The sequence below is a fragment of the Salmo trutta genome, chromosome 18 (assembly GCF_901001165.1).
Source record: "Salmo trutta chromosome 18, fSalTru1.1, whole genome shotgun sequence".
Lineage (NCBI taxonomy): Eukaryota > Metazoa > Chordata > Actinopteri > Salmoniformes > Salmonidae > Salmo > Salmo trutta.
Window position 1 is genome coordinate 41,431,717 of NC_042974.1, and position 21,878 is coordinate 41,453,594.

Below are 21,878 nucleotides of genomic sequence, written 5' to 3' on the forward strand. Positions count from 1 at the left end.
CCGGAAGTCTCGCGATGTTGTGCCTATGGGTTTAGAAACTATGGTTTCATGATTGCTGCCACTTTTCTTACTAGGAATGGTAGATGTGCAGAAGATGAATGTGCAAGCAGAGATACTGGGGTGCAAAGGAGCAAGATAAATAAATAAATACAGTATGGGGATGAGGTAGGTAGATATATGGGCTGTTTACAGATGGGCTATGTACAGGTGCAGTGATCTGTGAGCTGCTCTGACAGCTGGTGCTTAAAGCTAGTGAGGGAGATATGTCTCCAGCTTCAGACCAAAGGAGGAATTGGCTTTGGGGGTGACCAGTGAGATATACCTGCTGGAGCGCATGCTACGAGTGGGTGCTGTTGACCGGGGTAGGGGTAGCCAGGTGGAAATCATGGCCAGCCGTAGAGAAATGCTTATTGAAATTCTCAATTATAGTGGATTTATCGATGGTAACAGTGTATCCTAGCCTCAGAGCAGTGGGCAGCTGGGAGGAGGTGCTCTTATTCTCCATGGACTTTACAGTGTCCCAGAACTTTTTTGAGTTAGTACTACAGGATGCAAATTTTTGTTTGAAAAAGCTAGCCTTAGCTTTTCTAACTGCCTGTGTATACTTGTTCCTAACTTCCCTGAAAGGTTGCATATCACGGGGGCTATTCGATGCTAATGCAGAATGCCACAGGATGTTTTTGTGCTGGTCAAGGGCAGACAGGTCTGGAGTGAACCAAGGACTATATCTATTCCTAGTTCTACATTTTTTGAGTGGGGCATGCTTATTTAAGATGATGAGGAAGGCACTTTTAAAGAATAGCCAGGCATCATCTACTGACGGGATGAGGTCAATGTCATTCAAGGATACCCCGGCCAGGTCGATTAGAAAGGCCTGCTCGCAGAAGTGTTTTAGGGAGTGTTTGACAGTGATGAGGGGTGGTCGTTTGGTCACAGACCCATTACGGATGCAGGTAATGAGGCAGTGATCGCTGAGATCTTGACTGAAAACAGCAGAGGTGTATTTGGAGGGCGAGTTAGTTAGGATGACATCTATGAGGGTGCCCGTGTTTACGGTTTTGGGGTTGTACCTGGTAGGTTCATTGATCATTTGTGTGAGATTGAGGGCATCAAGCTTAGATTGTAGGATGGCCGGGGTGTTAATCATGTCCCAGTTTAGGTCACCTAGTAGCACGAGCTCAGAAGATAGATGGGGAGCAATCAATTCACATATGGTATCGAGGGCACAGCTGGGGCAGTGGGAGGTCTATAGCAAGCGGCAACAGTGAGAGACTTGTTTCTGGAAAGGTGAATTTTTAGAAGTAGAAGCTCGAATTGTTTGGGTACGGAACCTACACTGTTACATTTGCAGTAGATTGCAACACCGCCCCCTTTGGCAGTTCTATCTTGGCGGAAAATGTTATAGTTAGCGATGGAGATTTCAGGGTTTTTGGTGGTTTTCCTAAGCCAGGATTCAGACACGGCTAAGACATCCGGGTTGGCAGAGTGTGCTAAAGCAGTGAGTAAAACAAACTTAGGGAGTAGGCTTCTAATGTTAACATGCATGATACCAAGGCTTTTACGGTTACAGAAGTCAACAAATGAGAGCACCTGGGGAGTGGGAGTGGAGCTAGGCACTGCAGGACCTGGATTAACCTCCACATCACCAGAGGAACAGAGGAGAAGTAGGATAAGGGTACGGCTAAAGGCTATACAAACTGTCCGCCTAGCACGTTCGGAACAGAGAGTAAAAGGAGCAGGTTTCTGGGCACGATGGCATAGATTCAAGGCGTAGTGTAAAGACAAAGGTAAGGTAGGATGTGAGTAAATTGGAAGTAAACCTAGGCATTGAGTAATGATGAGAGAGATATAGTCTCTCCAGGTGATGTCATCGCATATGTAGGTGGAACAACATGGTTGGTTAAGGCATATTGAGCAGGGCTAGAGGCTCTACAGTGAAATAAGACAGTAATCGTCTTATATATTTATTACAACAAGATTTCTCAAGTAAGCCCACGCATTCCAATCTGAGTTCTGGATAAACTTTGTGATCATTACCAAAACTAAGATTAGACCACTGGGAACGGCTTTGACCACAGAAATAAACTCTCTGAAAGGTATCTTTCAATGTTATAAATTGTTCACCCAGTTATGTCTGAATTATTCCACAAAAGAGCTTTTTGTGGGGAAAAATTGTGCAGGAAACATATTTTCCTGGCCATTAAAGCTTGTTGGTGAAACCTAGCCAATTTAGCAGGTAATCTTTCAGGAATATAATTACATTTCAGTAAAAATTGAAGACCTCCCAACTTATTAAACACATTATTTGGAATGAAATACCATATTGAATCAGTATTGATCAAACATCTTTTCAACCAGTTTATCTTGAAAGTGTTATTTATGTCAACAAAATCCAACACTTCTAGACCGCCTTCAGCTCTTTTGTTAGAAAGGACTGACTTGTTTAGTTTTTGAGACTTATTTTTCCAGATGAAGTCAAGAAAGGTCTTATTCATCTCTTTACAAGTAGCAGGATTTACACATAATGATAATGAGGGGTACACAAAACGAGGCAGTCCCTCTGCCTTGGACAGAAGTACTCTCCCAAGTATAGAAAGATCTCTGTAGCCAATTATGGAATATATTTTTGGGTTTTCTTAATTTTAGGAGAGAAATTCAAATGTTGTCTGACTAAGTGGTTTTCTGACAGATGTATTCTAAATATTTAACACAGTCCTTTACAGTAATATTTTCTATGTCTTTATCATCCGAGTCAAATAAACATAAGATTTCACATTTAGAAACATTCCGTTTTAATCCTGATACAAAGACCGTACAGTATGAAGATAGGCTAGCTGGGCTCATGACGTCAGTGGAAGACAATAATGCCGCATTCAAAACAACTGGAAACTCGGAAATCTCCGACTTTCGACTTCAGTGTGTTCAAGACAGCTGGGAACTCGGAAAAAAACGAGTTCCATCTGGGAAAAATCGTTTTGAACAGTCATTATACCCTGAATTCCAAATCGGGAACTCGGAAACCTTTCTAGAGCTCCGACGTTCTTACCTGAGGACCACCGACCTCATGATTTGACCTCCTTTTTTCCGAGTTCCCGGTTGTGTTGAAAGCGCCATAAAATGTTAATATGATCGGCTGCGAGTGATGGGAGAAAAAAAGTATCCCAGAAATTATATGAACAGAAATTCACATTTTGGTAAAAAATAATCAGTGTCATGTAAGTGTCAACAATAGAATAGAACAATATACACACGTTTCTTGTGAAAACCCCTTTCATTCTCTCTTCCAGCCTTGTCAATCCACACTCCCACTTGACGGACTGTTCTACTTGTAGAACGTAATCGGTCACCATAGGAACCGGGACCGATTAGGTGTCAACCCTTTCGAAATTCATGAGTGCGCTTTTTCAGATTTTATGCAGCTACCAAAGCATGTTACGTAGAGGGATAATAACAATGGACTAGCTTGCTAGCTAGATCTCAACAAATGTATGGATCCTTAGACTTCAGTTGTGCATTGTTGTACAATTTCAGGGCTAAACTTCCTCGCCTGAAGAACATTATAGGGTGTTATTAGCCAATATGGCTGAGGACAGCGAGTGGGTTGTGGAGAGCATCGCTGGATATTTGTCAAGTCCCGAATGGGTCATACCAGTTACGGACTTCATGGAAAACAAATGTACAGGTAAGGCCATTTTTTTTTAAAAGTACGATAAGGGAAATTATTAAACGGTTTATAGGACCAGGATTACACATGCTATAATCAATGCTTTGCACACGAGTTAGCTAGCTAGCCAGCTAATTTAACGTTAGCAGGCTTTTCTGAGTACTTTAGCTAGCTAACGTTAACTGTTGTTAGATTTTACTCTCTTAATCAGTCTAACACACAATTTAATTAGTACAGTGTAGCTAGCTAATTTAGCTATACAGCCCGATACATTTGTGTGCAAAATCGTGTTATTGTTCCTTACAAGCCAGAATGTTTAATTAAATTACATTTCAACTTATTCTACCGGTTGTCTGTGCGGTTTGTCCTTCAGTTTACGAAAAAATATCCACTGGAAAGTATTGTTTACCCGACTTTTCAGAGAGCTGATAACGTTTGGTACACGGTTCGGTTAGATTGGATATTTTCTCGTCAATAGCTATTGAACCAACCAAGCGTGCCATGGACAATGGATATGGTATATTCTGAATCAGGGTGGAGAATATATATATATATATATATATATATATATATATATATATATATATATATATATATATATATTTTTTTTTTTTTACATTTATTTATTGAAATCATGGAATGGCGTTCTTTGTTCAATAGTTTAATTAAAGTGTTGGAATAATGATTACACCAATGTTTTATGTACACACTAGATGGCTGACACGGGGTGCTGTTTGAAGCCACGGTGCCTCAACTTGGCACTCCCCTAACGTTAAAAAATATATTTTGGAAGCTATATAAATGCATTTATTAATGTATACAGTTGTTTTGCCACGTATTTTATTACAGACACCATAATGCATACTTTTAAATAATATTATGCAAGCTAAACATAAATACAAATCTATAAAAACATTATCCTTAAAGTACAATTTTTTTTGCACGTTCTAATGTTACTGTCCCCACTACAACAAAAAATACATGTAAATGTGTCCTTTAATTGAAATACTGTACAATTCCATTCGTTCCTATGGAGAACTGCTTCTTCTTGGGAGTGCCAATATGGCCCGACTGGTGGCTTCAAAGCCTCTCCTTGGCCAATACATAGAATCAGCAATCCAGGGTTTATAAATATCATTGGATTATACCCCAGTTCAAGTGTGTATTTATTACTGAAACCGTTTACCATTTTAAGAACCAAACAGAAGCAAATAGACCATAACATTTGTTTCTATTGGACAAATTCAGATAGGTCCCGCCCTGTTTTGTTTCATTTGCATCCATTTAAGAACTGTTTTGGCACAGAATGAATACACCCTAGTTGTTTACATTGTTTGGAATGCATCAGTGCTTCCCATGTTTGAGTGACATCAATCCAATTATTGGAAATTATAAATTAGTACTTTGATGCAAAGAAGCTAGCTAGCTAATCTGTCTGGCTCACGCTAGTTAGCTACCATTCCTTTAAGCAACTCGCATGTGGAACTGTCGCACTGTAGCAACAATGGTGCTTAACCAAAATAACAATCACCTCAGTTGCCAAACCTCATTAAAATGCAAATCATTTTATAACATTTTTGACATGCGTTTTTCTGGATTTTTTTTGTTGTTATTCTGTCTCTCACTGTTCAAATAAACCTACCATTAAAATTATAGACTGATAATTTCTTTGTCAGTGGGCAAACGTACAAAATCAGCAGGGGATCAAATACTTTTTCCCCTCACTGTATATATATATATATACTTGATGTTTGTTGGTATTGTTTATGACGATGGATTAAAAAACACAGCTGCAAATCCGGAATACATAATGTAGGTAGTGTCCCCCTACTTGTTTAATTGAGATTATGCCTGCAAGTTTGCATAGTTCACCAATTTGGATTTTATTTCAGTTTTTGATGACGAAGATGAGAATAAATTGACTTATACAGATATCCATCAGCAGTACAAGCATTTGGTGAGTAGCTAGTCTTTAGAATGGCTTGCAACATTAATATGCATTGGGTTATTGTGCAAGTTTTCTTATTTTGATTATTTAACGTTATACATGCATCTTAAATATAAATATTTTGGATCTACAATTCCAAGTAGACCTAAATCAAAATGTGAAATGGATGAGTTAGCCTAGTCATGAAAAGTTTTTCGGTGTCTTAACATCACATGTTTTGTCTTTGGAAAACAGTGATGCAAGTAGCCACATTTATTTTCAGGTGGAGAAGTTGTTAGAAACCTACATGCAAGAGGTTGGCATCAATGAGCAGCAGTTTTTGGAGGCATGCTCCTCTCCTTTCGCCAAGTCCAAAACCTTACAGGTAAGCACGATGATCATCTTTTTCATACGCTGCCACAAATACGCAAGATAAGTAGATTTAGATGGATGAGTGTGCAGTTTTACAATGCAAATGGTTTCAGGTAACAGAACCTCTACAAACAATTGCACAGTAGGAGAGTTGTCTTTTTAATGTAAGGCATCTTTTTAGGTACAGGATTAATGCCACTCTGCTCTGTCACTTGCTCCATCATGCCTCTTGTGATGACCAATATCTAGGTGATTTGTATTATGATGATGACATCCAATGGTTGCTGGAGATTTGCCAGCTCTTGGTCTCTTACTTTGGACTCTGGCCTTACTGAACAGGCTATATTCTGTATCCGGGCAGAATTCAATAGCCTCCATCTCAGGATGATTCATATAATGCACCATTAATGCCATATAGCCTGTCATGTATTTGTTATGGTTCAGTGAAGAACATCCCATGGCCCCTAAATGATTCCTGTATGTGAGGGAATTCATTGGTGATTACTTATTAATGTAATGTTACACACAATATGTTACACACCTGACGTCTCAGACCTAACACCTCTGACGTCTCAGACCTAACACCTCTGACGTCTCAGACCTAACACCTCTGACGTCTCAGACCTAACACCTCTAACAGTAGAGATTAGCTCTTTGACATCCCAAAGGCCTTGTTGCTTGCTGATGAAGTTGTCAATTTTCAGGTCTGCTCATAGGGATTACCGAAACTGGAAGCTAATCAAGTCATTTGGGATGATTATTGCGCAGGAAGGAGTAGTGGACAGTGCTAGTGTCCCTAAAAATGCCACTGAGGTAGCCTAATATGGGATGTACTTTTTTTAGGACTCCCTATTATATTGTTACCATTTAAACATGTAACTTTGGGCCATATCCAATCAAACTCAATTACCAGGTTTCTGAGATAAATTCAAACCGTGATTCTTCTTGCACTAGAAGTCAGCCTAGGTTATGCTCATTTGGTGTGTGTAGGTAAACAAGCTGTGTTTCTTTTTGTGCCAGAATAATCACTTATCCTGTAGACCCAGGGGCGCAACTTTGGTTTTAGAACTGGGGGGGACATAATATTATGACATTTTTTTTGCAAGTCCCGCCTCTCCCATCTCCTCATTGGTTTTTAGGAGCATATACCCACGTGGGTGATTTGAAAGATGAACTGAGGTCCACATTCCAGTCCAGTTGGTAGTGGTAATGCACCTTGGTTACCAACTGCCATATAAAGTCCAAAAAAGAAGCCTGAAGGAAGAGCGATTATTATAAACAAACTTGGTTTACCCTTTTATCTGTGGATTAATTGTCGGGGTAGAGGACCATGTGCATTTCAGGTAAAATAACAACCCAATGTTTATATCTCAGGACAAATTAGCTAGCAAAAGCAAACTAGCTAAATTGCCATAAATGTTTAATGCTTTTCGACTTCTCCCCGAATTAATATAGTTGGTTCAGAGTAGGGATGCACGATATATCGGTGAACATATCGGAATCGGACAATATTAGCTAAAAATGCCAGTAGAAACTGCAGTCATTTTCATTATTCTTAGCAATGATTTAGGAATCCTTGTGAGTAAGTATTAGCTAGGTAGCTACTTGTTGTTCGCCTATTGAAATTGAACTTCAGTTCATGAAAATAAATAGCTAGCCAGCTACTTAACCCTATTGCCAAAAGCTAATGTTATAAGCAGCCAGCTAGCTTCATCTGGCTAGTGAGGCTCGACTGGACCGGGTTATGTGTTGTGAAGCTAGCCACAGTAAGGATTAAGCACAATAGTGGAATTTGCGGTTTGCCTTCAAAATTAAAGTACCTTTTTGAAAGTGATGCAGAAGGTTACAATTGGAAGAATCATGCCATATTTAGTCTAGATAATGTTAAACAAGGTTGGAATGTGAAGCAATGAAATGGGGTATCAGTCTATTCGGTGACACCCACAGAACATAACTGTGAAGAGTTTACGCAAATATTAGCATTGTAGCTCTTATCGCGGGACAATGACTGTGTGAAATCACCTCCCCAGTCAGCCTATTGTGTGTATTGACATTCATATTGCACTGTACAGCTTTACCTAAGGATTGGGGATCAATGAAATTGGGTATCAGTCTACTCAATACCCAAGCTATTTTTTCCCCAACGTCCTCCTCAGAGTTATCAGACTCCAAAACATCCACACAGTATTGTTTTTCCTCGGGAATAGTGTTCAAAACACATAGGTTGACAATAAATGTGGCTCAATTCACAGTTGTTTCAGAGTCCCACAATAAGAGCTACGATGCTAATGTTCTCTGGGTGTCACTGAGTAGACTGATACTCCATGTCATTGATCCACAATCCATAGGTAAGGCTGTACAGTGAAATTTGTATGACTACAATGCAATTCTAAAGTATAATACATCCAGTGTGATTTCAACAGATTTGTCAAATTAACAAATGATTGTCTTTTGTTGATTTCATATAACAACATTCCAAACTCGTTTACCATGATCTATTCAATTATGGCATAATTCTACTATTTGTATTCATTAGCATCATTGTCAATGACCTACTTTTATTTAGAAGGCTAACCGCAAAGTCCACTATTGTGGCTAATCTTTATTGTGGCTAGCTTTACATAGATGGGCCCGACCACCATTAATCAAATAAGAACAGTCTTATAAATTAGGGTTATTTTAGATGATGACACCTAGCTATATAGTTAGCTAGCTAACTATTGCTACTGAAACAGATTATGTCGTTTTGCTATGTTTTTGGGGAAGAACATTGTTTGCATCCATGAACTAGCTAGCTTTCTTTTATGACCAGCACTGTAATGTGTAATAACTACGTAGAAAATGAATGAATGCCTTAAATTATTATGTGACGTGCAGTCATATTCAGGTCCTGATTGATCAACAACCATATTTGGCATGTCAAATAGTGTTATTTGATGTGTATCTTTTTTGACACGCAAAGCCCCAAACAGCGTTCCATAGAAATCCTGGTTGAGAATGAAATGACTGAACAAATGAACAACAAAACAGCACATCAAGTAAGTGAAAGAAATAGGTTTTGATTATATTTTACTGGTAATGGGGACATACGTAAATGCCAACAACATAACTTTTTGGACAGTGTGGTATGTAACCTTTATTTAACTAGGCAAGTCAATTAATTTACAATGACGGTCTACCCCGGCCAAACCCGGACGACGATTGGCCAATTGTGAGCCGCCCTATGGGACTCCCAATCACGGCCAGATGTGATACAGCCTGGATTCGAACCAGGGACTACAGTGACGCCTCTTGCACTGAGATGCAGTGCCTTAGAACACTGCGTCCGTGTGTGTGTGTGTTAACTATTTAACTGTACTAGAATGCTTAAATGGCCGCAAAAAAATGTAAATATCGGTATAGTTGTATATTTTTTTGGGCAAGGAAAATATCGGATATCGGTATCCGCCAAAAATGTCATATCGGTGCATCACTAGTTCGTTTTGATATTTCAACCTGCGTGTCCTGATCGCGTCTGGTGTGGGTGGACAAATCAACATGCACGCGGACATACGCACACGAGCGGTCTGGTCAGCATGTAATGCTCTCCTGCAAAACATTCAAGTTCATTTACAGCCTAGATCTTCTTGAAATGTTTCCTCCTCGTCGTGGACTAAGGAACATGTCCCATCATATTCAACTCCATGGCCAAAGAATGTATGGACCTGCATGACAATACACAATAGGAAATAGTTCCAGTACATAATGATGATGTATTCTGTTTCTCCATCTGGTGACGTTGGGTTGTGAGCCTGAGACGGTTAGCTACTGGAATTCAGGAAGACCTGATCTATGACAGGATTAGTGGCCCAGGCCTGAATTGGGTTAGTGAGATATAGGAACAGCTCAAGGGAGCTATTCCTGATGGAGAGTGTTACTTAGTCCCAGATCCAGCGGTGCCCTCTGGGACTTACCTGGGCCAGAAAAAGACATCAGGTGTGTGTGATACAGAGAGCTAGTTTGAACCCTAACCATGCTGTAACAATGACAGTGCCAACTGCCAAGAGTGCACACCCAGAGGCAGTAGAAAGTACAAACATGATCTAGCCAAAATAGTTAGATAATGTTGAAAATTATTAGTGCTTGTTATTAACTTGTTACTAACCCCTTTTTGACTGTTTGTTCAATGTCCATCCTAATTACTGTTAGATAGGCCTAACTGTTTTCTGCTCCTGTCCTGTCTTCCTTGATACAGGCTGTATTCCATCCCATCCTGGCCACAGATGACTTCCAGATGTTCAGGGCTCTCATGGTACAGAAGAATATGGAGCTGCAGCTCCAGGCGCTGCGTGTCATTAAAGAGAGAAATGGTAGGCTTATTGGCCTTGTCAGAGTTGTCACACAACTCCCAATTAGGGCTTCAGAATCCAAAAATGTCCAGATTTTCCAGAAGTCTTGTTTGGAGGATTCTGGATTTCCTGATTCTTCTCTGACTCTTTCAAGTGGGATTTCTGTAGAAAATATGGGAAAGTGACTTGATATCGTTGCAGCCCTAGTCCTAATACTCGCTTACCATACCTGCTTACATTCTACATTCACACACACTATGGTACTGATGAGCCTACACTGTCTAAAACGACACCGATTAAACCGTTTTGTTCTAATGTTTACCCTTCCTGTGTGCGTAGGCGCTCTGCCTGAGTGTCTCACAGATGGAGCAGATGTGATGAGTGAGCTGGAGCAGCAGGAGCTGAAGATTCTTCAGGAGGTGCTCAGGTAAGAGACATAGAACTGAGGCCTTTCCACCCAATCTCATACATGCACGGTGACTCTGGAATTTATTGATGTCATTTTATAAGAAAAGTGTTTTCATCAGGATCTCATCAATGATGTAGGCCTTTGTGTAGTTTCCTTTAGTCATTGGAGTATACATAGGGCCCATCGTTTTTCCTGAGCTCATCCTTAGACCTTGGAAAAGCTCCAATGTTGGTCTATAACCAGGGTCTGGAGACTTTCCTGGTCAGGACATTTGGTCATGAACAACTCCTGGCTCTAAGCATTATGCTATGTATGCTAATGCACTTGGCTACAAAAGTATCCATTTTGATGTTTGTGTTCTGTACGGTGTGCTGGTGTTTGCTCTGGTTGCAAATCCAATGTCCTGTTTGGGGATCAGTGTATTTGTATTATAATGGATCCCCATTCCTGGGGTCCAGCAAAATTAAGGCAGTTAAACGATTTTAAAAACATTTACAATAAATTCACAACAGATTTCACAACACAGTAAGTGTGTGCCCTCAGGCCACTACTCTACTATCACATATCTACAACAAAAAATCCACATGTGCGTGTGTGTATAGTGCGGTGCGTATGTTATCGTGCCTGTGCTTGTGTCTCTTCAGAGACCCCGCTGTTCAATAAGTTGTATTTTTTTTTTTTTTTTATCTGATTCTATTGCTTGCATCAGTTACCCTGATGTGGAATAGAGTTCCATGTAGCCATGGCTCTATGCAGTACTGTGCGCCTACCATAGTCTGTTCCAGACATGAGGGCTGTGAAGAGACCTCTGGTGGCATGTCTTTTGGGGTATGCATGGGTGTCCGAGCTGTGTGCTAGTAGTTCAAACAGACAGCTCGGTGCATTCAACATGTCAATACCTCTCACAAATACATGTAGTGATGAAGTCAATCTCTCCTCCACTTTTAGCCAGGAGAGATTGGCATGCATATGATCAATTTTAGCTCTCTGTGTACATCCAAGGGCCAGCCGTGCTGCCCTGTTCTCAGCCAATTGCAATTTTCCCGAGTCCCTCTTTGTGGCACCTGACCACACGACTGAAAAGTAGTCCAGGTACAACAAAACTAGCGCCTATAGGACCTGCCTTGTTGATAGTGCTGTTTAGGTAGAGCAGCACTTTATTATGGACATACTTCTCCCATCTTAGTTACTGTTGTATTAATATGTTTTAACCTTGACAGTTTACAATCCAGGGTTACTCCAAGCAGTTTAGTCACCTCAACTTGCTCAATTTCCCCGTTATTTATTCCAAGATTTTGTTGAGCTTTAGGGTTTAGTGAATGAGTTGTACAATGCTTTTAGTTTTAGAAATATTTAGGACTAACTTATTCCTTGCCACCCATTCTGAAACTAACTGCAGCTCTTTGTTAAGTGTTGCAGTCATTTCAGTCGCTATAGTAGCTGACGTGTATAGTGTTGAGGCATCCACATACATAGACACACTGGCTTTACTCAAAGCCAGTGGCATGTCGTTAGTAAAAATTGAAAAAAAGTAAGGGGCCTAGAGACAGCTGCCCTGGGGAATTCCTGATTCTACCTAGATTATGTCGGAGATGCTTCCATTAAAGAACACCCTCTGTGTTCTGTTAGACAGGTAACTCTTTATCCACAATATAACAGGGGGTGTAAAGCCATAACACATACGTTTTTCCAGTAGCAGACTATGATCGATAATTTCAAAAAAGACACACTGAAGTATAACACAGACTTAATAAGCATGGGTAACAGGCTATTTGGTCAGCTATTTGAACCAGTAAAGGGGGCTTTACTATTCTTATGTAGGGGAATGACTTTTGCTTCCCTCCAGGCCTGGGGGCACACACTTTCTTTCTAGTAGGCTTAAATTAAAGATATGGCAAAAAGGACTGTCAATATCGTCTGCTACTGTCCTCAGTAATTTTCCATCCAAGTTGTCAGACCCCTGTGGCTTGTCATTGTTGGTAGACAACAATACTTTTTTCACCTTTTCCATACATACTTTACTAAATTCAAAATTACAATCCTTGTCTTTCATAATTTGATCAGATGTGTAGTGTCAGCGTTTGTTGCTGGAATGGCATGCCTAGATTTTCTAATCTTGCCAATGAAAACATTATTAAAGTGTTGTCAATATCAGTGGGTTTTGTGAATAATTTCATTTAAGGTGCTCGAAAGCTTTTTACTATCATTCTTTATATGATTTCTTGGTTTCATAGTATAGTTTCTTCTTTTTATTCAGTTTAGTCATATGATTTCTCAATTTGTAGTACATTTGCTAATCGGTTGTGCTGCCAGACTTATTTGCCATACCTTTTGCCTCATCCCTCTCAACCATACAATTTTTGAATTCCTCATCAATTCAAGGGGATTTAACAGTTTTTACAGTCATTTTCTTAATGGGTGCATGTTTATTAGTAACTGGGATAAGCAATTTCATAAATGTGTCAAGTGCAGCGTCTGGCTGCTCCTCATTACACACCACACACCAACAAATATTCTTTATATCATCAACATAAAAATCACTACAAAATGTGTTGTATTACCGCTCAACCTCTACGGGATCGTTGTCCTCCTGAACATTGGGCAGTCTTGAGACAACATTTTGATTAGGCATGCAATGGTTCATTTGATCAGTCTAAAACTTTGCACATACACTGCTGCCAACTAGTGGACAAAATCTAAATTGCGCCTGGGCTGGAATACATTATGGCCTTTCTCTTGCATTTCAAAGCTGATGGTAGAAAAAAAAATCACGTTTTTTTCTTTGTATGATCTTTTACCAGAACTAATGTGTTATTCTCCTACATTCATTTCACATTTCCACAAACTAGAAAAGAGTTACCTTTCAAATGGTATCAATAATATGCATATCCTTGCTTCAGGTCCTGAGCTACAGGCAATTAGATTTGGTTGTCATTTCAGGCAAAACATTTTTTTTTAAAGGGTACGATCCTTAGGCCCAGCCTTTGGAACTTTGGTTTTCCTAGATATGGCTACTATATTGTTGGATTTGGATACTGCTTTAAAGGAAATTTCTGCTGCATTAATAAAGATGTGATGAATACATGTTGATGATTTCATTTCTGTGCTCTTTGTAACTGCCCTGGTAGGTTGACTGATAACTTAACTTAAACAAGGTTGCAGGCACTGGGTACAGTTTGAAGCTGTTTCTTGAGTGGGCAGCTTGATGAAAGCCAGTCAATATCGAAATCACCCAGAAAATATACCTCTGTTGATATCATATGCATTTCACACACATTATCCATATACTGACTGTTAGCACTTGGTGGTCTATAGCAGCTTCCCTCAAGAATGGGCTTTAGGTGAGGCAGATGAACCTGTAGCCATAGTACTTCAACAGTATTTAACATGAGATCCTCTCTAAGCTTTACAGGAATGTGGTTCTTAATATAGACCGCAACACTGCAGCCATTGGCAATTCTGTAGATGTTATAACCATGTATTGCTACCACTATCATAAAAGGTATTATCTAAGTTAGTTTCAGAGTTAGAATATGAATGTCATCTGTTACTAGCAAGTTAATGACTTCATGAACCTTGTTTCTTAGACTACATGTATGTTAAAGTGGGCTATTTTTAGCACTTCCTGGACTGCTTGATTGTTTTCTTCACTGGAAGCTTAGCAGAAGTAGACATACTCATGCTATGTATGTTAGTGCAGGGTGAGCTGCACACAGTGGACTTCCTACTAGGGCACACCATCTCAGTGCTAACAGTATAACTCTGATCCATAGGCACATGATTACCACATACAATAGCTGTGGGATCAGCAGAGGCATTCAGGGCAGTTAGAGGGACATAAATTAGGTTACTTACAGTACATTGTGTCTTCCAACGACCCTGGGATAATGTACATTTGCTGAAGCATTGTGACAATGGTAAGGATTAACAGAGCTGGGGTCATTGATAAGTAATTGTCTCAATGCAGCCTTATAATGCTGTGAAAGGATCCAGGATCCACAATTATTGGGGTGGATCCCATGCTCCTTATAAAATGAGCATTGTTTCTAGGAGGTATCAAAATTGTCAATAAATGTTATACCCACAGAGCTGCAATAGTCTCAGAGCCAGTAATGGAGGGCTAAAAGTCTGCTGAAAGGTTTAATGGCACGATTTAGGGAGGGCAGAGGCCAGATATTATGGGGCGTTTGTTGGTGTCAAGCAGTGACACAATCAGTTTCTTTAAATTCCATCTTCAGCTGTTCTGAACTGCCCTTCATAATGTCATTAAATCCCACATGAACCATGAAACTCAATTTCCTGATGTTTAAAATGTTTGGGGGCAGCTTATTAATGTCCTGTACTTGTGCTCCTGGATAGCACAACGTTTTTACTCCAGGGACTGAGCCATTTCTCACCATTGAACTGCCCAATACAACAGCTTGAGAAGGGAATGGAGAAATCCGCACATTCCTACCCATAACACAATTCTTTGAACCTTTCACGGACCCACGAGAAGCAGGATAGCGTACGTCCGCTGCTCCCGGCGACAGGTCCAGACCTCCCACCGCAGGCAGTGCCCCGTCAGATCCAGGGAGAGGGAAAGGAGCCGAACTCGACGACGAAGACGTTGCTGGTGTCAGCGTAGTTAGAGTATGGTGGAAATTACAAAATTATGTTATAATGTTGTTATTGCATCAAGTGGTTGTTAGAACGCTCATCTGTGTGTGTTCTACTGAGGATGGGCCCCTAGAAGATTTACATTGTCTTTGGGTGATACCCACATTCCAGAGCATGAGTTAATGTTTCTGTTCTATAAGGTACCAGGGAGAGATGACTCCAGGGACAGACCCTGGTCTCTACACGATGAGATACTGCCTGCTGTGAATTATAAGTATCTTTCATACAAATCTTAACCTTGTGACCCATTCCATACATCTGTTGTTTGTCATGTAGACTGAAGGAGGATGGACTTTGCTATAAAATGCTGTTGCTCAAACCAGCTCGTTGAGTTCTCAGTGATCACCTCCAGGGGTGATTACCGACCAGCTCCATTACTGCAGTAATTAAATAAAAGTTTTTAAATTGTTTTGAAGAAATCTAAAAGTCTCCTTTAGATTACAATAATTCCAACACGAGTCAACACCAGCAATCAAGGCGCAAGTAGATTAGGCACCAGTGCAGCAAAGCTATTCCTTATGTCAATCTGCTCCGACCCTCTCGCAGTCATTCCTATCCACTTAGCAGCATGCCGCTGCCTTCAGTATCCGCCACTTGTGACATGGGACCAGCGCTGATTGGAACAGTCTTCTTGCTGTTCTCGTCTACTTCATTACAAGATGGAGGAGGAGAAGCAGATTGAGATGACTTATTTGGCAGGCTAGTTCCAGGTAGCACAGGCCATTCGAATAGGGACGGATGACAAGGCGGGGAAACATCCATCAGGCCCGAGCTGCGTTTTCCCCATACAGTCGTGCAGAATTGAGATTTGCTTGCTAAGCACAGCCACCTCATTCCTGTAATCCTCCGCTAGCAAACAATTGCCACATTGGAACTCCGGATTGTCAATATTGTCCCAGACAAGAGCGTAATAAACACAGCTTCTACAGAGCTGGAAATGTTCGTTAGCTATTCCAGGCGAAGCGGGCTCCATTGCAACTTAGCTAGGTAGTTGGTAGCAGGTGTTGACACAAACACTTTTATAAAACTTCGGAAACAACAGGTCGAGGCGAAGGAGGTATCAGCTTGTGAGCGGAAATGACATATGATGTATAGCCAGGAACAACACAAATACTGGTCTCACTATCCAAGATTATATCTTCCTTGTTCTATAAGCCGCTCTAACTCTAATGGGATTTCTGCATTTGAAGCTAAGCGAATTGCAGCACTAAAGATTGTGTGTCCATAGGGAACTAAGCTCCTTAGTGTTACACTGAAATTGAGGGGTTTACACTCCATGGCAATGGAGAGAATTGTGTTTTTATCCTTTTGTCTTAGGGTTGGCCTCACCCACCATTCTTTGGTCCTGATTCGTCTACTTGAAGTCTCAGAGGGACATGTTATAGATCTATGTGACGCGTCTTCATGCTTTGACTGTAAGTGGTCTAATTGGGGCATTAGATTGCTAGTTCACCCAGAGCTTTGAGATGTGCTTCACAAGAGCTAGGCCTATTTTTATAGCACAGATTGTGTAGAGACCACTTGACCTTTGGTGGTCTCATATTAAGTTATGTTCTCGGCTATGCTCATCGAAGATGTTGCAACATTTTTGTGCTCTTCAAATCCTGTGTGATGGAAAGTTTCATCCTTGTTGAATTAAGCTGCTAATCAATTCAATTAAGAGATCATGATGGTGAGTGGCAGCAAGGTGATCACTAAGGACAGGAGCTTGGACTCATGCCAGCTTTGGGCCTTATAGTGTCTTTATAACACTCATACTTCAGTACTATGTAGGTTAATGTACTGTATGTTGTTTAAGACTGGCAGTAGGCAAACCTTTATTCAACTACAAGTAACACATTCACATTCTTTGTTGTAAAGTAACCTCTCTTATCATCGGTGTTATGCGACTACCTAGGCCCAGAATAGGGGATTCATGTACTGATATTAAACATATCTCCCTCTATGTGTTTGCACAGGATGTCAAAGGATGAGTATGACCAAGAGATGGCTCTAAGATTGCAGTCAGAGGAGGAGATTGGCTCCACGTCCAGAAGCTGCTCTGATAGGCCACTTCTAGAAGCAGATAGCATCCAGACGACCGCCTCCACTCAACAGACAAACACCACCAACAAGGTGAGTTATGAATCTAATACTGACCCATTGGAGTGATGTAATACAAAAAGAATAAACACCAATAACTCTTTGTCTGCCTGCCTTCAGAGTGTGATAAATGTGTCCTATTTCATGTATTTGTAGCTATAGTATTCTTCTGAGCTATGTAATTTAGCATCAACACAAAGGGGTAGTGATGAGTGCTGCAGCCAGCTGCTTACAGCCCCTGCATAGGCTACGTATCATGTTATTAGATGGTCTTCAATCAGTCACATCAGTCTACTAATGCAGAGCAGTACAGTTGTGGCCAAAAGTTTTGAGAATGACACAAATATACATTTTCACAGTCTGCTGCCTCAGTTTGTATGATGGCAATTTGCATATACTCCAGAATGTTATGAAGAGTGATCAGATGAATTGCAATTAATTGCAAAGTCCCTCTTTGCCATGCAAATGAACTGAATCCCCAAAAAAACATTTCCACTGCATTTCTGCAAAGGCTTCAGGGCGCCCAAGAAAGTCCATCAAGCGCCAGGACCGTCTCCTAAAGTTGATTCAGCTGCGGGATCGGGGCACCACCAGAACAGAGCTTGCTCAGGAATGGCAGCAGGCAGGTGTGAGTGCATCTGCACGCACAGTGAGGCGAAGACTTTTGGAGGATGGCCCAGTGTCAAGAAGGGCAGCAAAGAAGCCACTTCTCTCCAGGAAAAACATCAGGGACAGGCTGATGAATCCCCTTTCCGATTGTTTGGGGCATCCGGAAAAAAGCTTGTCTGGAGAAGACAAGGTGAGCGCTACCATCAGTCCTGTGTCATGCCAACAGTAAAGCATCCTGAGACCATTCATGTGTGGGGTTGCTTCTCAGCCAAGGGAGTGGGCTCACTCACAATTTTGCCTAAGAACACAGCCATGAATAAAGAGTGGTACCAACACATCCCCCGAGAGCAACTTCTCCCAACCATCCAGGAACAGTTTGGTGACGAGCAATGCCTTTTCCAGCATGATGGAGCACCTTGCCATAAGGCAAAAGTGATAACTAAGTGGCTCGGGGAACAAAACATCAATATTTTGGGTCCATGGCCAGAAAACTCCTCAGACCTTAATCCCATTGAGAATTTGTGGTCAATCCTCAAGAGGCGGGTGGACAAACAAAAACCCACAAATTCTGACAAACTCCAAGCATTGATTATGCAAGAATGGGCTGCCATCAGTCAGGATGTGGCCCAGAAGTTAATTGACAGCATGCCAGGTCAGATTGCAGAGGTCTTGAAAAAGAAGGGTCAACATTGCAGATATTGACTCTTTGCATCAACTTCATGTAATTGTCAATAAAAGCCTTTGACACTTATGAAATTCTTGTAATTATACTTCAGTATTCCATAGTAACATCTGACAAAAATATCTAAAGACACTGAAGCAGCAAACTTTATGGAAATTAATATTTGTGTCATTCTCAAAAGTTTTGGCCATGACTGTACATGATTTGGCAGATATCCAACCCTATTCAAGGACATGGACTCTCCTTACTACAATGGCTGTTTTTTCAAGTCGTCTCAGAAAGCGGCTTGTATCCCTATAGACTAAAGCATTGACTTGTAACACTGTTTTTGCTGCATTATCGTTACAATGTGGTGTTTTAGCCTGTATATTAACCTAATGTGGGGTATGTGACAACTTTTGTATGTTGCACATGCGAAGGTGGGGAACAGTGGGGGCCAACAGCCCTCTGTCGCTCTGGTCAATTGCAATGCAACCCCCCCCCTTAGTTATGCAATAGCAGGTTGTGTGCAATGAGCTGTTAGACCTGTAGTCTGTCATGGCTGTCCATAAATGTTAGCTGTACAACCTGAACTTTATGAAGCTCAGTATGGCATTAGAACTGGAACAGCTAGATGCAATGACATGGCTGCCCTGTGCCCTGCCTGTAGGTGAACAGTACATCTCAGAGGAAAGAGGAGCTGAAGCCTGCTGTAGCTGGAGGTGGTGGGCAGATTAGTCCAGCCAAGACCAGCACATCTGCCCTTTCTAAGTTGTCATCAGGTAATAATACTGACTCTGTATACACTACTGTTCCCCTTGAAGCCTTTCCTGTAGTGTAGACATAGTACATGAATGCTGAAAGGTTGAATATACTTCAGAGGGTGTATGAGTAATAGATGGTTGTGTTGATGCAGAGCGGCACAGTGCAGAGCCAAGGATCCTGCCTGCAGTGAGGGTTCCAGTGAAGGGCACTGAGCCTCCGGCTGTCTCCAGGGAGAAGGGGAGCAGCAGCCAGGCAGCAGAGGGCTGGATAGAGGAGGCACGTAAGGAGGCTGGCATCTCCAAGCCATTCACAGTGAGTCTCTCCTACTGCATATACCATACATGCCATGTGTGTCATGCACTGACTATAAATCACTCTGAATGAAAGCCTCCGCTGGATAACATGATTGTGGCAAACAAACACTCAGGCAACAGTACATAGAAAGGAAACCTTGAAATGCTACATTACTAGTTTTGTTGGGAGACAGAACTGATGGACTGTGTTTCTCTGTGTGTTCAGGAGTTGTCAGCAGAGCAGCAGGAGCAGCTCCAGCAAAGGGCACTGTACCTGAGGCAGCAGAGGGACAAGCTTCAGGCCATGAAAAAAGAACAAAGACCCAAACCAGCCACACCAGAAACCCCAGCACCCACTCCCTGCACACCGGTAACATCACACCTTCTTCTATGCCTCTTCCTGTAAACATATGGGTAGTACTCCTCCATAAGACACACTGACACACGTAACAGCTTTGTGGTAGATAATAATGCACACCTCGGCTGATGACTGCATAGCATCTGGGGTCAACTCTGGTCTTCCTGTCTCATTGTTTTTCCCTCTTGATTTCCCCTGATATTTAGTCTCAGTTTTGTCTGTTTTCACATTCTTCCTTTTTGAAGTTTGGATTTTCTCCTGCTCTTTATTCCCCTATCATTTTCTTTTGCTGCATTGCCAATCAAAGGACGATGGTCCCAAAATGAACGGGGGTGGTGCTAGTATAAAGGAAGAGAGGGTCAATGCACCCCAGCCTGTGAGCTCTCCTGTGGGGGGACAGGAGAAGCAGCCCAAGGTGATCTGTTTGAGTGATGACGTTTTGATTTCACTTTGTAGTGCTGCTGCCGTATGTGCTTCTATTCTTACTGTAGCTACAGCCCTGTGCCTGTCAATATGGCTGATATGTGCGACTTGACTAGATTTAGTGGTGCTACCGTTCAAAATTTGACTCACTTTGTTCTCTTCATAGGAGATCTCTGTCGAAGAAAAAAAGAAGTTGCAGAAAAGAAAACATCTGGCAGAAAAACTGAAAGAGGAAGTCATCAAAAAGTAAAACTGCAATATATCCCCCCAGAGTGTAACTGTAGTCAAACTGGACCATCAATTCATTGGGAAGCTGAGATGGACTGTGCTTCTGAAGGGGCAACAGGAAATGTGCATTTGTAATGGAATGTAGTATTTCAATGATTATTGATAGTCTTAAAAGGGAATGACACATTGGTTTCCTTACCCTATAAGCAGTCTATGGGCAAGGTGACAACAATCCATGCTTTGGTTTAGTTTCCCTGGCACTGATTTGGAAATTATGCACAAACTATTCTAATATTGGTCCTATGACTTGAATATGATTTGTTCCACAAATGCTTAAATGTTAGCATGTGGTAACAGTGCCAGGGAAACTAAACCAAGGTATGAATTGCTGTAATACCTTGTTTATAGACTGCTTACAGGGTAAGGAAACAAATGTAATTTTGTAATTTGGGTGAACTATCCCTTTGTATAATATGTGGTTTAATAAATACATTTAAAAAAATGTAAATTCTGCCAGAGATCTTGTGTAATAAACCTACTGGTCTGTGACAGGTGCTTAGCATGAAAAGATGCAATTAACTATCCATGCTTGTAGATAAGATGCTCTGAGGTATACATCCTGTTAAGTATGAATAGGCATTAGGAAATGATCAGCACACAAATATACAAACTTTACTGTAGATGAAAAATGTAAGGGTTGTAGCATTAACACAATTCAGAAAAATAAGCAGGTTGTTCACATTTGTATTGCAGGTTCAGTTCAATGTATATAAACCCTGGATTGCTGATGCTATGTATTGGCCATTGAGAACTTTGAAGCCTCTGGTCGGCCGTATTGGCACTCCTCCATAGAATTTTGGTATTTCAATTAAATGTTAAATACATGTAATTTTGTCCTCTCTTTTTTTAGTTGGGACAGTAACTAAATTATACATTAAGGAAAATATGTATGTTTAGCTCACAATATCATTTAAAAGTATTCATTAAGGTGTCTAAGAATAAATATGCCAAAAATGAATGTAGACAAATGCATTTCTAAATATTTTATACACTGAGGGATTGCCAAGATTGAGGAACTGTGGCTTCAACACAGCCATCTA

The 21,878-nt window shown here is 40.9% G+C and overlaps 1 protein-coding gene across 2 annotated transcripts; it reads left to right on the forward strand.

Annotated features, from left to right (window-relative positions):
* The first annotated feature begins 3,321 nt into the window (after positions 1-3,321).
* On the forward strand, positions 3,322-21,664 carry LOC115153306 (cilia- and flagella-associated protein 36). Of its 2 annotated transcripts, XM_029698609.1 has the most exons (11): positions 3,322-3,682; positions 5,557-5,621; positions 5,875-5,976; positions 10,198-10,312; positions 10,631-10,718; positions 17,318-17,474; positions 19,382-19,493; positions 19,628-19,788; positions 19,996-20,139; positions 20,435-20,542; positions 20,717-21,664. In XM_029698609.1, exons 1-11 carry the CDS (start codon positions 3,580-3,582, stop codon positions 20,798-20,800), a joined length of 1,239 nt encoding a protein of 412 aa, XP_029554469.1. In that variant the 5' UTR covers positions 3,322-3,579; the 3' UTR covers positions 20,801-21,664. The 2 variants fall into 2 exon arrangements, with proteins under 2 accessions (XP_029554469.1, XP_029554470.1); XM_029698610.1 differs by lacking the exon at positions 20,435-20,542 and having other exon boundaries at positions 3,324-3,682.
* Positions 21,665-21,878: the final 214 nt, after the last annotated feature.